Source organism: Hemicordylus capensis, chromosome 6, assembly GCF_027244095.1.
Source record: "Hemicordylus capensis ecotype Gifberg chromosome 6, rHemCap1.1.pri, whole genome shotgun sequence".
Taxonomy (NCBI): Eukaryota; Metazoa; Chordata; class Lepidosauria; order Squamata; family Cordylidae; genus Hemicordylus; species Hemicordylus capensis.
The window spans coordinates 136,728,795-136,742,965 of record NC_069662.1 but is presented as its reverse complement, the minus strand read 5'-3'; the positions used below and the strand labels follow the sequence as shown (position 1 = coordinate 136,742,965).

General features: G+C 43.0%; 1 protein-coding gene across 2 annotated transcripts in view; it reads left to right on the top strand.

Annotated features, from left to right (window-relative positions):
• Window positions 1–14,171, top strand: part of RSU1 (Ras suppressor protein 1) — a 107,037-nt gene that overhangs the window by 42,389 nt on the left and 50,477 nt on the right. For both annotated transcript variants that reach the window (XR_008310473.1, XM_053265989.1), the window contains exons 5-7: window positions 4,316–4,434; window positions 6,288–6,370; window positions 6,714–6,828. Coding sequence is in view for 1 of the 2 variants with exons in the window: in XM_053265989.1 (XP_053121964.1) it covers window positions 4,316–4,434; window positions 6,288–6,370; window positions 6,714–6,828 (317 nt within the window). In the remaining variant the exon portion in view is untranslated. The remainder of the gene's footprint in view (window positions 1–4,315; window positions 4,435–6,287; window positions 6,371–6,713; window positions 6,829–14,171) is intronic.

Here is a 14,171-nt window from a genome sequence, read left to right as displayed (position 1 = left end):
GTTCTGATCAGACTTTCTGTAGGGTGCAATCTCTGTAAAATTTCATCACTTTCTGTTTAGAAATGTGTGGTGGCGGTGGTGTTCTTTAAAGACTACTTTTCTATTGTTTAGGCATGTTCCAACTCTTGCTACTGATATGAGTTCAGAATAACAAAACAAAACCCTGGTTTCTCTCAAGTGGCAAAGCTTCTGCCTTACATACTAGTAATAAAACAGAAGTGCACTATCTACTGTTTAACTTTGCAAATTCTCTACAGTTTCCCCAAATGGAAAAATAACATTATATGAGTCAACATATTTTCTCATCCTCTAATTTTGCCCTTCTCCCCTCAATTTCTGGCCTCTCTAACTTAAACAGCATATGATGATAGACAGACAAAGGATACAACAATGTTGACTGCTTTCCATTCATTTGCATTTAAATGTTTTTCAAGAGATTGCAGTTTAATGAGCCCATTGGTGTGTTTGCCACTTCTGCATTCCTTGACATTATAGATAATCTCATTACATAAAGAATAGATGCTTTCCACAAATAGCATGAATGTTCGTGTGGATTATTGCTATTATTTTCCCCTTCTGCAGTGGACTTGGCTGTAGGTATATTTGTAGTCCCTTTTATTCATGTAAAATGTTTCATATCTTACACCTTCAGCATAAAATACACCAGGGCAGTAAATTAACTAAAGACTTCATGACAATAGAAAGAGAATCCAGCAAAATAAATGACAAAGCCAGCATAGCATAGTGGCTAGAGTGTTGGACTAGGACCAGGAAGACCCCAGTTAGAATCCCCATTCTACTATGAAACTCATTGGGTGACTCTGGGCCAGTCATGTATCTCAGCCTAACCTATTTCACAGGTTATGCGATGATAAAGATTACTGTGTACACTGCTCTGAGCTCCTCGGAGGAAGAGTTGGATATAAATGTTAAATAAATAAAAAAAATCCTAGCAGTAGCAATGACATAATAAAGCACACTGGTTGACTCCCCGATAGTTGAGATGTGGAAACAACAATTGCTATGGTGCTACTGAAAACTGTGCATGTACAGCTGGATGGGTGATTTTCACTACTTTTCTCTTCCCTCTGTATCCCATTGTGCCTTCCAAAAATATGTCTTTGAGGGTCCTGCAAACTTCAGGAACATATGTTCATGGAGCACAGTGAGCTGCAAGGGGAAAAGGAGAGTGGTGAAAATCACCTCTATTCCCACTGCAAATACACAACGTCACTTTGGATGTCTCAGGAAGATGACTCCAAGCAATTTAAATTGGTGTTCTGAAATGTCTGGGGAAAATAAGGTCTTCACCTAGGCCTAAAGAATCCTCAGGAAGAACATTCCACCATCTGAACTGGATTGTGCTGTTGAAAGCACCAACCAGAACTTGCTGTGACATTAATTCTAGTTATCAATAAGTCATTTTTAAAATGTTTATTAAGGCCCAGTTTGTACAAAACTACTTACATAGTATAAATAGCATAGAAAAGCATAGGAATCTGTGGATGGTCATGCTGTTCTGATCAGCTCCATAGAGAGGAGCCATATGCATTTGCTGATTCCTTTCATTCTTCCCAGAACAGCATGTTTTTCCTGGCTGTACACCTGCATGGCTTCATTCTCTGTAACACACCCATTTTATTACCCTTCCACACATACTCTTTAATACCCTTCTCTTTATTTAGCAAGGGGAGAACAACTGGCCCTATCCATCCCCAGCACACAACATCCCTCCAGTGGCTGTTGCTGGTGTCTATCTTATGTTTCTTTTTTAGATTATGAGCCCTTTGGGGACAGGGGTCGTGTGTGTGTGTGTGATGTGTGCATGTGTATGTATGTAAGCTGCTTTGGGAACTTTGTTGAAAAGCAGTATGTAAATATTTGTTGTATTCATATTCCGCGCGTGTAAAGTTCCCACAAAGCTCTATTTCTTTCCCATCGTCCACCTCAGTTTTTGATGGAAGAAAATATTGTGCAGAAATACCCTGGTCTCCACTTGAGTTGTCATAGTGTGAAAAGAATGAGCTTATTCCCTGTTGTTGCTGAGGCAGTACTACAGGTGAAACTCAGAAAATTAGAATATCGTGCAAAAGTCCATTAATTTCAGTAATGCAAATTAAAAGGTGAAATTGATATATGAGACAGACGCATTACATGCAAAGCGAGATAAGTCAAGCCTTAATTTGTTATAATTGTGATGATCATGGCGTACAGCTCATGAAAACCCCAAATCCACAATCTCAGAAAATTAGAATATTACATGGAACCAAGAAGACAAGGATTGAAGAATCGAACAATATCGGACTTCTGAAAAGTATAAGCATGCATATGTATTCAGTACTTGGTTTGGGCCCCTTTTGCAGCAATTACTGCCTCAATGAGGCGTGGCATGGATGCTATCAGCCTGTGGCACTGATGAGGTATTATGGAAGACCAGGATGCTTCATTAGCGGCCTTCAGCTCTTCTGCATTGTTTGGTCTCATGTCTCTCATCCTTCTCTTGGCAATGCCCCATAGATTCTCTATGGGGTCAGGTCAGGCGAGTTTGCTGGCCAATCAAGCACAGTACACTGTATACTTTTCAGAGGTCCGATATTGTTCTATTCTACAATCCTTGTCTTCTTGGTTCCATGTAATATTCTAATTTTCTGAGATTGTGGATTTGGGGTTTTCATGAGCTGTACGCCATGATCATCACAATTATAACAAATTAAGGCTTGACTTATCTCGCTTTGCATGTAATGCGTCTGTCTCATATATCAGTTTCACCTTTTAATTTGCATTACTGAAATTAATGGACTTTTGCACGATATTCTAATTTTCTGAGTTTCACCTGTAGAACCAATGGCTTGGAATTGGGGTAAACATTAGGACAGTCAGAACTGTTCAACAGGGGAACAGTCTGCCTCGTGCAGTGGTGAGCTCTCCTTTGCTGGTGGTTTTCAGATAAGGGCTAGAGGGCCATCTGTCAGAGGTGCTGTAGCCATTTCCTCCAAGGTTACTCCCAACCATTGTTCCCTCTAACAGGGAATCCCAGATGTTGTTGACTACAATGCCCATAATTCTCAGTCAAATGCCATTGCAGATTGGGATGCTGGGAGTTTAGTCGTCAACATCTGGAATTCCTTGTTAGAGGGAATGCTGCTCCCAACTCCAAAATGCACTATGGAGACTTTGAGTTATCGATTGTTTGTGCTGCAGTTATTACTGGCTGATTTACTTTGGTTTTAAGGATGCTATTCAGGCTCATAGCTAGGGGAGCGAGGATTCATGTTCACCTCTCTCCCTCACATGCAGGGGGCTTGGCCAGCACCTGGAAGAGCAGGTGCGGCTCTGCTGAGCTCCTTTTCCACCCAGCCTCATTGTCAGTGGAGGTATTTTTTTCATTCTCTCCCTTGCTTCGAGGGCAGGAGAGAACAAAGAAAACACCCAGCCAGCAACAAAGCTGGCTGGGAAATGAGCTCTGGAGGGCTGAGCTGGCCCTTCTGGGTGCTGATGCAGATGAAGAGACAGAAGTCCTTTGATGGAAGATATCAGCAAGTGTGCTTCATTAGCTTTGGCTACTCTTAAGATATTGTTACCTGGTTTTGAAGTTTTTGTAACAGGATTCCCACTGGGATGATATTTTGCCCCTGAAAGCGGCTTCGGCTGACACGCGTTGGGCTCAAATAAACCTGTTTACAACACCTTGGGACTCTTGTCTCTTCATTTGCATCTCTTTTTGGTGCTTCTCATTTTTCTTCATCGACTCCTTCTGGGTGCTGGTCACACCCCCTCTGTGTGATACCACACATGGGGCGTGGCCAGCACCCAGAAGGGCCGGCACAGCACTCCGGAACTCATCTCCCAGCCAGTTTTGAAGCTGGCTTAGGTGTGATCTTTGTCCTCTCCTGCCCTCAGAGTGGGGGAGAGAACAAAGAAAATACCTAGCAGATAAGGAAGCCGGCTGGGAAATGAGGCTGCCGGAGCTTGGGTGGATGGGCAAGCCAGCAGGTTTCCAGCAGCTGGGCGGCTTGGGTACTTCTTCAAGCCTGTCTGCCCAATTATGGCTCCTCCCCAACGCAATGGTTAACCTTCTAACTTTTATCTGTATTATTGGTGGTTTTATATTGCATAGGGTTTTTAATTGTGTTTATTATTGATTTGTACGTTGCTTTGCGTGCTCCTTGTCAATGAGAATGTATGCCTATTAAAATAGCTTTTTAAAAAGAGAGGTGTTGCTTTGGATACAGGCTGGAACACACTATATATTTAGAAAATACTGTTAGCTTTCTATCCCAAACAGTGCCACCTTCTGGTTTTCCTTTATTATTAGGATGAACAGGCTCAACTCCTTGCCCCGAGGCTTTGGCTCCTTACCAGCTCTTGAGGTTCTTGACTTGACTTACAATAACTTAAATGAAAATTCCCTGCCTGGAAACTTCTTCTATCTAAGTAAGAAACTATTTTTAAAAATACTTTAAATCATCCTGAAAAGTTTCTTTGCTTCCTGCAGGTGAAATTTATTTGAAAGGGGCTGAACTCTAAAATGATGCTTTAGATATATACATATACATACCTCCAGCTCCCTTGAATATTTCCACATAGCTCAGCAATCTGTATCTTTGATCTACAATCAACTGCTGTTGGTAAGAGTGAGTGGACTGGGCTAGGAGGGTTGTATTAGCTGCTTCCCTGAGTATATTTCCTTGAATTTTATTCAGTTCCATACATAACTAAAATATCAGTAAATGGAGCCGTCTTCTAGGACAGTAAAAGATATCACCGTGGGATGGGTGGGAAGCTTGCAGCCAGCTCTTGATCTGCCTTTCTTGAGCCCTTTTTAACTATAAGCATATTCTAGGGCAAGGATAGGAAAACTTGGCTCTCCAACTGTTGTTGAAATTGTGGCTGGGGATGATGGGAGTTGTAGTTCAGCAACAGCTGGTGAGCCAAGGTGGCCTACTCCTGTTCTAGGGCCCAGGGCATGATCTGAAGGCACATGATGCCACAAGAGCGTAAGAAAAGCCTTGATGAACCAGACCCAAGGCTCATCTAGTTCAGCATCCTCTTTCGCACAGTGGTCTACTAGACACCTCTGGGAAGTCCACAGCAGGAGATGATGGCATGGCCTCTCCCCTGCTGCTGCTCCTTTACAAATGACCTTCATAAGTATCTTCCTGCAGCTAAGCAGGTCTGAGGCTGGTCAGTGCCTGGAAGGGAGACTTCCTGGGAAACTAATGTATGCCAGCTTGAAATGATTTGTGTTTTTAAATAATAAGATATTTTGCTTAAATGTTTGTAATGCATTTAAGTAAACATTTCTTCTTGCAAGTAGTTCTAATTGGTAATTTTGGTTAAATGATATCTGTCTGTTTCTCCTCTGTGACATATAATGGAAATATGTGCCATACCCTAGTTAGAGTCTCCCAAGCTGTGTTGCTTTCTATCTACTTCTGAAGCATCCTTCCGTAGTATACTTTCCCTCCCCATTGAGTCTCTTTTTTTGTATTCTTATGTATTATGCCTAGGATGGTTCAAGTGTGTTCTGAACCATACCAGCTAATTAGGAGCCATAAATAAAAGCAAATTTGAGTCTCCTCTCTTCTCTCCCTCCGCCCCTGCAACAGCTTTAGACTTTGCACTCTCTTCTGAGTTCAGAGAGGCCATAGCTATAATTGAACAAGTGGGACAAATGTACCTGGCCCCCTGAGGGAAGGGGACCTGGCCGGCTAGGTGGCAGCTTGCTCTTTGCTCTTCCCCTTGTGCCTCCAGGAAGAAGAATGTAGGGGGGTGGGCTCTTTTCGTCCCAGGCCCCACTCCAGCCTTGCTAAGCCCCTGGAGAGAAGATTTGTATAAGATACAAACACACACAAGTTGTGTGCATATTCTGCCCTGTATTAAAATGGCTTCTCTGTTATTCTCTGCACAGACATAACAGATGTATAGGGACAAACTATCCAGAGCCTTTGAGGGATTTTTTGGATGCAAATTTGGATGATGACTATGAATGGGAAATAAAGCACTGTGGTCTCTGCCCTGGCAGCTTGGTATTGGAAATGTGTGCCACAGGAATTGTTAATTGTGTCACTCCTTTTGGATATAGATGTTTTCCTGAGCAGACCAAACCGTACAATAAGCCAGTAAATCTAAGTTTGACCTGCTTGTTATTATTGTGAGCCTTGAGTATGTCAAAGGCTTTTCACCAAGTCAGGGTTATTAATCAAACTTGACACTTTTGTATCGATCAGACCTCAAATGGTTGGGTTGTATGCCACCCTGTTTATATACTGCTGTTTAATTTGCAGCCACCCTGCGTGCACTCTATCTAAGTGACAACGATTTTGAAACCCTGCCACCAGATATTGGGAAGCTCACAAAGTTGCAGATAGTAAGTAATTTATCTAAATTCTTGAAAAATCAATTCACTTTTGCGGCCTTGGTAAGAGTGGAATCAAGTCAGTTTACGAGGAATGGCGGTCAGGGGTGGGGGCGTGGGTGTTGAAGAAATAAGCCTCTACACCAGATACTGTCTATTGTTAGTCAGCAGACAGTTGTAACTAAATTGGAGGAATTGAATGTTTTGGGATGGGATGAAGTAGCAGAAAGAAAGTGGTCTGTATTAGGCTGCTTGGTAAGATATTTATTGATAAATATTTTGACTCCAAAGCCTGTTTCTTTTCAACTGAGAATTGTTGCAACTTTCTCTCTCTCTCCCACCCTCCTCCTTAAAGCTTAGTCTTAGAGATAATGACCTGATATCACTCCCTAAAGAAATTGGTGAACTCACTCAGCTTAAAGAACTTCATATCCAGGGGAACCGTCTTACTGTGCTGCCTCCGGAACTAGGTAAGGTTTATTCATTGTTGAAGTAAGAGGACTAAAGAATGATGAAATAGATGTTGTCTGTTAGCCATTCATGTCTGGTGTGTTTTTCTTTTCTTTCTTCTCAATCCTGTTAGAGCCCCAGAGAATAGGCAGTGGGACTTACTTCTAAGTAAATGCACAAAGGATTGCACTGTAAAATTGTTGTCTGTCTGATACAAATCAGCAAGCCAGTCAGTCATTTTTATTTACGGTCATAGACCAAAATTTAAAGCATACATAATAATACACATATGATATAATAGTAATATATACAGAGATCCAATATTATCTCCAAATCAGCAAGCCAGTGCAAACATTACTGGCTATCTTCTGACTTTTGGGAGCACAGGTGCCAAGGCTAGACTTGGAGTTCATGTCTGGCTGTATTAGTGGTGTACTTTATTTGCATTATTGCTATCTTGCAATACTTGCGTGGCAGTTTTATTTCATTTTTGGCTTTTTAAGCCTGTTAGGCTGTCAGGATGGTCTGCATTTGACAAAAGAGTTTTGTGTTGTAGTTTAGGGGTTGTGGTGTTTTTCAGCCTATGAAATAAAAGGCAATTGCTATATGACTTTTAAAATGATGCATTTAATCACCCCCACCCCCACCATCATGCATTGGCAAGTGAAGCAAGTTCTAATAATGAGAATTGGCTGCTGCTTATTGGGAGCTGGATGCTGGTCTGTTAGCACAGTAATAATACATCCAGGTAGTTGGGAATAGATGGCTGTCTTCCTAGGGTGTCTGTCCTAGACATTGTCCCTCAACATGTTGTTCATGGAATATTGGCATAATAGAATTTTTATTTTTAGGGATATAAAACTTTGGCTGCAGTGAGAGACAAATTGTGATTCAATGCAACAACTAGGTCGCAACCATACATAAAGTGCCAAGAAATTCTAAAATTTTTACCATATGTATTTTTGGTGGCTTAACAACTGGAGTAGCATTTTTAGGAGCAGACCTGGTAGGAAATAGAAGCCAAAACAAAACAGCAGATGTAATTGGCAAGGTCAATGATGCATGTTCCGAAGCGCAGCGTTTGGTCCGCCTGTATGTGTAATGCTATTTAAAGTCTTTCAGCACAGTACATAGTAGCCTTAAGCAAAGGGTTCATTAATAGCTTAGCTTGACAGTGGTGCACAATCATTGGGAGAGCCATCGTCACTGAGAAATAATGAAAAAAGGTTGTATTAACAGATCTTGCAGATTGTACAGCAATAATATTATCTGAGTACAAATGATGAGTGTGGGTTTTATTACTAAACTTTTTGTGTTTATAAATAAGCATAAATCATTTAACACCATCTCTGAGGAAAGAAAAGGAACTGGTATTTGGCTGCTGGGAGAAGAGAAAATGCATCTTTCTGTTCAGATATATATCCCATGCAAGAGCATAGGCGACTATGGTACAACAGACTCTGTGAACTCAACAAGGGAGACACGAGGCAATCAAGGCAAATAACAAATTATGGAGCTGCCCCATAACAAATTGTTCTCTGTGGGATGCCTTCCTGAAAGAGGCTTGCCTTGTCTCCTCCGCATTGGCTTTCTATTGCAGGTTAAAACTGCTCTTCTAAGAAGGCCCTTGAGCTATAGCACTTTGTTCTTTTGGGCTAACAATGTTTTATTTGGTCTTATCTGCATTGTTTGTTTCTGCTTCTTAAAATGTGTGTGTGTGTAATTTCGTTATTGTGAGCCTCCTTAGGCACTTCTGTGGAAAGATAGGGTGTACATTTCTTTATAAATAAATACATATAAAGATTACAGGAAAACCTCCTTATTCTCAGGGGTTCCGTTCCTTGCCTACTACCGCGAGTAATGAAACCACGACTAGTGAGGCATTATTCTTATGGGAAAGCGGGGGTTAGGTTCCAGGAAGTAGAAAAAGAGCTTTAAAAGCACATAAATCCACTGGAAACACAAGAAATTTTGTACTGTACTGTGCTCTATGTGCCCAGGATGTGTGCAAAAATACCCCCAAAGCTGCGAAATGCCCCCCACTCAACTGGAAAAAAACACAGGAAAAAATGTTGTTTTCCAAGAAATGAACCACAAAATGGCGTCCAGAAGTGACCTCCGCGGTTACTTCCAGACCTCTAGGATATGTGGGTTTTAACCTTTTCATATCCGTGGATACTGAAAATGAGTGTCAATCAGACATCCCGTGGATATGCGAAACCAGGAATAACAAGGTCCTCCTGTATATGCTTTTGAGGCAAGCATGGAGGCCCTAGGAAAGGGTCAGGCTGCATCATGAAAATGCTTCCACATAGACACTCATGAAAGCACTACACCAATGCCCATGTGAGGGGATGCAAGCTTTTGGCAAGGGAAGAGGCCCATCTTAGCAAGGAAGAATGGGTTTCCTTGGGGGAAAGCCAGGTAATTACAAATTTCAGCATCACTCGCTGGAAAAAGCACTGGAATGAGAGATAGTAGATTGTGTTTTGCCACGGGCTAGGATATGTGTGTGGGTGACAGAAGTGTTGATGTGACTGTGTGGAGTCCTTACCTTTTGTGGTCACTCTACCAGCATTTTAGCAACAAAGCAGGGGAATCAGCAGGACTGGAACACGGTCCTTCCACTCCATAGAGCAACTGACACAAGCCGCTCTGGGAAGAGCATCTAGGCTCCAAGTTCCTTCCCTGGCTTCTCCAAGATAGGGCTGAGAGAGATTCCTGCCTGCAACCTTGGAGAAGCCGCTGCCAGTCTGTGTAGACAACACTGAGCGAGATGGACCTATGGTCTGACTCAGTATATGGCAGCTTCCTATGTTCATAGACTTCTGTACTCTCTGAGGCCTGGCCCATGAAACTTCCCCTTCCATAACCCATGCATGCCATCCAGGAAGCATAACCACACAATTTGGTCCCTTGCCACTATTGTATTTTTACATGGGAAATCCTAGGAACAGTCCTCCTGCCCTCCTTATGGAGGGCATAACCTTTGGACTCTAGCTGTTGTTGAGCTACAACTCCCATCATCCCCAGCCACAATTAATTGTGACTGGAGATGATGGAAATTGTAGTTCAGCAACTGCTGGAGTGCCAAAGGTTGCCTATCCCTCCTTATGCATTGCAGTGTTATAGCCTATCCAAGGATGGACCAGTAGCCTCATTCAGGTAGCTGTCTTGGGAATCCCCTCATCTTGTCCTTTATTGCAAAGCAAATCTGTCCTACTTAGTAAGCATGACCTGAGAGCGAACCTTCTCTTGCTAGGGTCTTTATTCTAGAAGTAGACTTCTTTCCCAACACACACACGTTTTCCTGCATAAGCCCCACTGAAGTGAATGGGAGTTGTACTAGAAACAGTGTCATGCTCTTGTACAGTCCCCTTTCCTTTCAGTGGGGTTTTCTTCAAGGGAACTTCCCCAGTGGGTTGTGTCCTCGGGCTGTGTCATCTTTCTCTATGGAAAGTTAAGCACGTGGTGCCAAAGTAATAAAAATGTAAGCCCTAAAGTGCAAAGCAAAGCTGGAGAGAATCTCACCAGGCATGTTTTTACATATAACCTAACGGTACATTTGTTCAATGGGTTTATCCCCTTCTTAGCCTTTAATAAAATTGGATCCAGAGGTATTTATATCCAAATAAGAAAATAAAATTAATTTCTTCATGATATCGGAAAGAGAGTGTGTCCTCTGAACTGAAATAGAAAAGGGCACTTAAACTTCAGCATGGTATCCTCTGCGAGGGATGATGATTTATTATTTATTTATTTGATTTTTATATCGCCCTTCCGAAAAGGCTCAGGGTGGTTTACAGTTAAAACAGAAACCATTAAAACCAACAACAGTTAAAACAGAAATATAAATATAAACACCAATTAACAATTAAAACATCTTAAAAAACAATTAAATAATAATAACAATTAAAACCCTGAAAACCAGGTTAGAGCATTAAAACAATTAAAACCCTGGAAGGCCAGGCCAAATAGATAGGTTTTAAGGGCTCTCCTGAAGGTCAATAAGGAATTAAGATTATGGATTTCTGCTGCGAGTGCATTCCACAGCCCAGGAGCAGCTACAGAGAAGGCCCGCCTCTGAGTCGCCACCAAATGAACTGGTGGTAACTGGAGACGGACCTCCTCAGATGACCTTAACGTGCGGTGGGGATCATGTAGAAGAAGGCGCTCTCTAAGATAACTCGGACCCAAGCACTTTAGGGCTTTAAAGGTAATAACGAACATGTTGTATTTTGCCCAGAAACATATCGGCAGCCAGTGTAACTGTTTCAAAACAGGCAAAATATGGTCTCTCCAGCCCCAGAGACCAATCTGGCTGCCGCATTCTGAACTAACTGAAGTTTCCGGACTACGTACAAAGGCAGCCCCACATAGAGCGCATTGCAGTAGTCAAGCTGGGAGGTTACCAGCTGATGCACCACTGTTTTGAGGTCATCCTCTTCAAGGAATGGGCTCAGCTGTCGAATCAGCTGAAGCTGATAGAAAGCACTCCTGGCCATGGCCTCCACCTGAGATACCAGGGTGAGGCCTGGGTCCAGGATTACTCCCAAGTTGTGCACCTGCTCCTTCTGGGGGAGTGTAACCCCATCCAGCACAGGAAGATCTAACACACCCCTCAGATTCTGAGCCCCCACAATGAGCACCTCCATCTTGCTTGGATCCAGCTTCAATTTGTTATCCCTCATCCAACCCATTACTGGCTGTAGGCAGGCATTTAGAGAATGAGTGCCATTTCCATCAACAAACTGATAACACCCAGCACCAAATCTGATGACCTCACCCAGCTGTTTCATGTAGATATTGAAAAGCATTGGTGACAGAATGGAGCCCTGAGGGACTCCATATAACAGCTCCCGTTTTGAGGAGCAACTGTCACCAAGCTCCACCATCTGGAATCTACTGAAGAGATAGGAGCGGAACCACTGCAAGGCAGTGCCCCCTATCCCCATCGCCCCCAGGTGATCCAGAAGGATACCATGGTTGATGGTATTGAATGCCGCCGAGAGATCCAGAAGAACCAGCAGAGTCACACTCCCTCTATCGATTGCCTGGTAAAGGTCATCTATCAGGCCAACCAAGGCTGTCTCAGCCCCATAGCCAACTCTAAAGCCAGTTTGAAATGGGTCTAGATAATCAGTTTCCTCCAAGACTGCCTGGAGCTGGTTGGCCACCACCCTCTCAATCACCTTGCCCAGCCAAGGGAGATTGGAGACTGGCCTGTAACTATCCGTCGCTAAGGGGTCTAGGGAAGGCTTCTCTAAGAGTGGTCTAAGCATTGCCTCCTTCAGCCAAGGAGGCACCCTACCCTCCCTCAGTGATTCATTTATGATATTAACTAGGCCACCTCCAACAATCTCCCTGCTAAAAAGAAGCAGCCAAGCTGGGCAGGGATCCAGAGAACAGGTGGTAGGCCTCACCGCCCCAAGCAGCTTGTCCACATCCTCAGGAGTCACAGATTGAAACTGATCCAATCTAATACTGCAAGCAGGATCGCTGGACACCTCCTCCATGGACCTTGCAGAAATAGTGAAGTCTAAGTCGGCCCGTATACAGGAAATCTTATTTGCAAAGAACTGATGATGATCAGTTGATGATGATGATGTATGACTGTCTTTTTACAGAGAGTTGAACGGGTTGCAGTATGGACACTTGAGAAGAAAGGGGGAAAGCCCATGGGTTAAAATCAGTGAGAGAAAACCGATTATGATTCAATTGAAGACCCAGTATAGCTCTCTTGATTTTCATCCTTATAACTAAGAAAGGAAGGATAAAAATATTAGAAGGCATAGAAAAAACTTCCTCTTGTGCAGATACTTTTATTTGCAGAATACATATGCTTTTACTTTGTTACCATTTTTAATTACTGTGACATACATTCCAAAACAGTATAAATCTCTCTTGAAGCAAGATGGAAGATTAATTTTATCTTGTGAAACTGAGGGTCATTGCATATTGTAATCCAATTTCTTCTCCTGTGAGATGCAGATTGTAAGTGTTAATACATTGTTCTCTGCATCATTCTTTGAAACCCAATATTAACTAGTTAGGTGTTGGAATTAGCTTTTTTCCTTCTCTCTTTCCCCCACCCCCCAATTATTTCCGCACTGATGGATTGATTATTCTGGAGAAGGTGGTTTGTTGATAAAGATCTTGGGAGGAGAACTGGTCTTGTGGTAAAGTAAAGGTAAAGTGTGCTGTCAAGTTGATTTCAACTTCTGGCGCTCACAGAGCCCTGTGGTTTTCTTTGGTAGAATACAGGAGGGGTTTACCATTGCATCTTCCCGCGCAGTCTGAGATGGTGCCTTTCAGCATCTTCCTATATTGCTGCTGCCCGATATAGTACCAGTGGGGATTTGAACCGACAACCTTCTGCTTGTTAGTCAAGCATTTCCCGCTGCCCGATAGTGAGTGTGAATGGAATCCTGTGCCAAGCAGGGTCCACTTTCATTTGCAATTGGATGGGAAATGACATATGAGTATTGCAAGATTCTCCCCTTAGAGCAGGCCTGCTCAACTTTGGCTCTCCAGCTGTTTTTGAACTACAACTCTCATAATCCCCAGCCACAGTGACCAATAGCCAGGGATTATGGGAATGGTAGGCCAAAAGCAGCTGGAAAACCAAAGTTGAGCAGGCCTGCCTTAGAGCGATGTAGCCATAGCTCCGTGGTAGAGCATCTGCTTTGATGCAGAAGGCCCAGTTTCGCTCCCAGGCATCTCCAGGCAGGGCTGGGAGAGATTCTTGTCTGTAACCCTGGAGAGCTGGTGCTAGTCAAGGCAGACAATACTGAGCTAGATGGTCTGACTTGGTATAAGGCAAGCTTCCTATGTTCCTATCTCTGTTTCCTCAACATCCAGCAATTAAAACATGTGCCCAATGAAATCCTTAATGGAGAAGGTATAGGGATGGGAATACTAGAGTGGGCACTCTATTCCAAAAAACTTCCATGTCATGTCTCCTCTCACTAACCTGTGGCCAAGTCCTCTCATTACTTTCCTTGAGGTCAGTTGCTTCTCCTCTCCCCGCAGCCAACCCAGATTCTAATGAAAGGTTGTCTGAATGATTGCCACAAACACAAACTGCAATTTTTCATGCACCACTCAGCACACATTTGTAAGGCTTGCAAAGTAAATTTGTGACATTTGCACACGGCAAGTCTTTGGAATGGCTGTAAGGATGCTTCCATCTTGTCTGGGGGCGGAAAGGTGGACAACAGCAGTGTTACCAGGGTGCTAACACAGACCTACAATCTATAAAGAAGACCTTGTAGTCCACTGGTGTCCTTCTATTCCTCAGTCATTCCCATAGGGAATGCTTTAGGCCCAGAGTTGCAAGTTCTAATATACCTTGAAAGGGGGG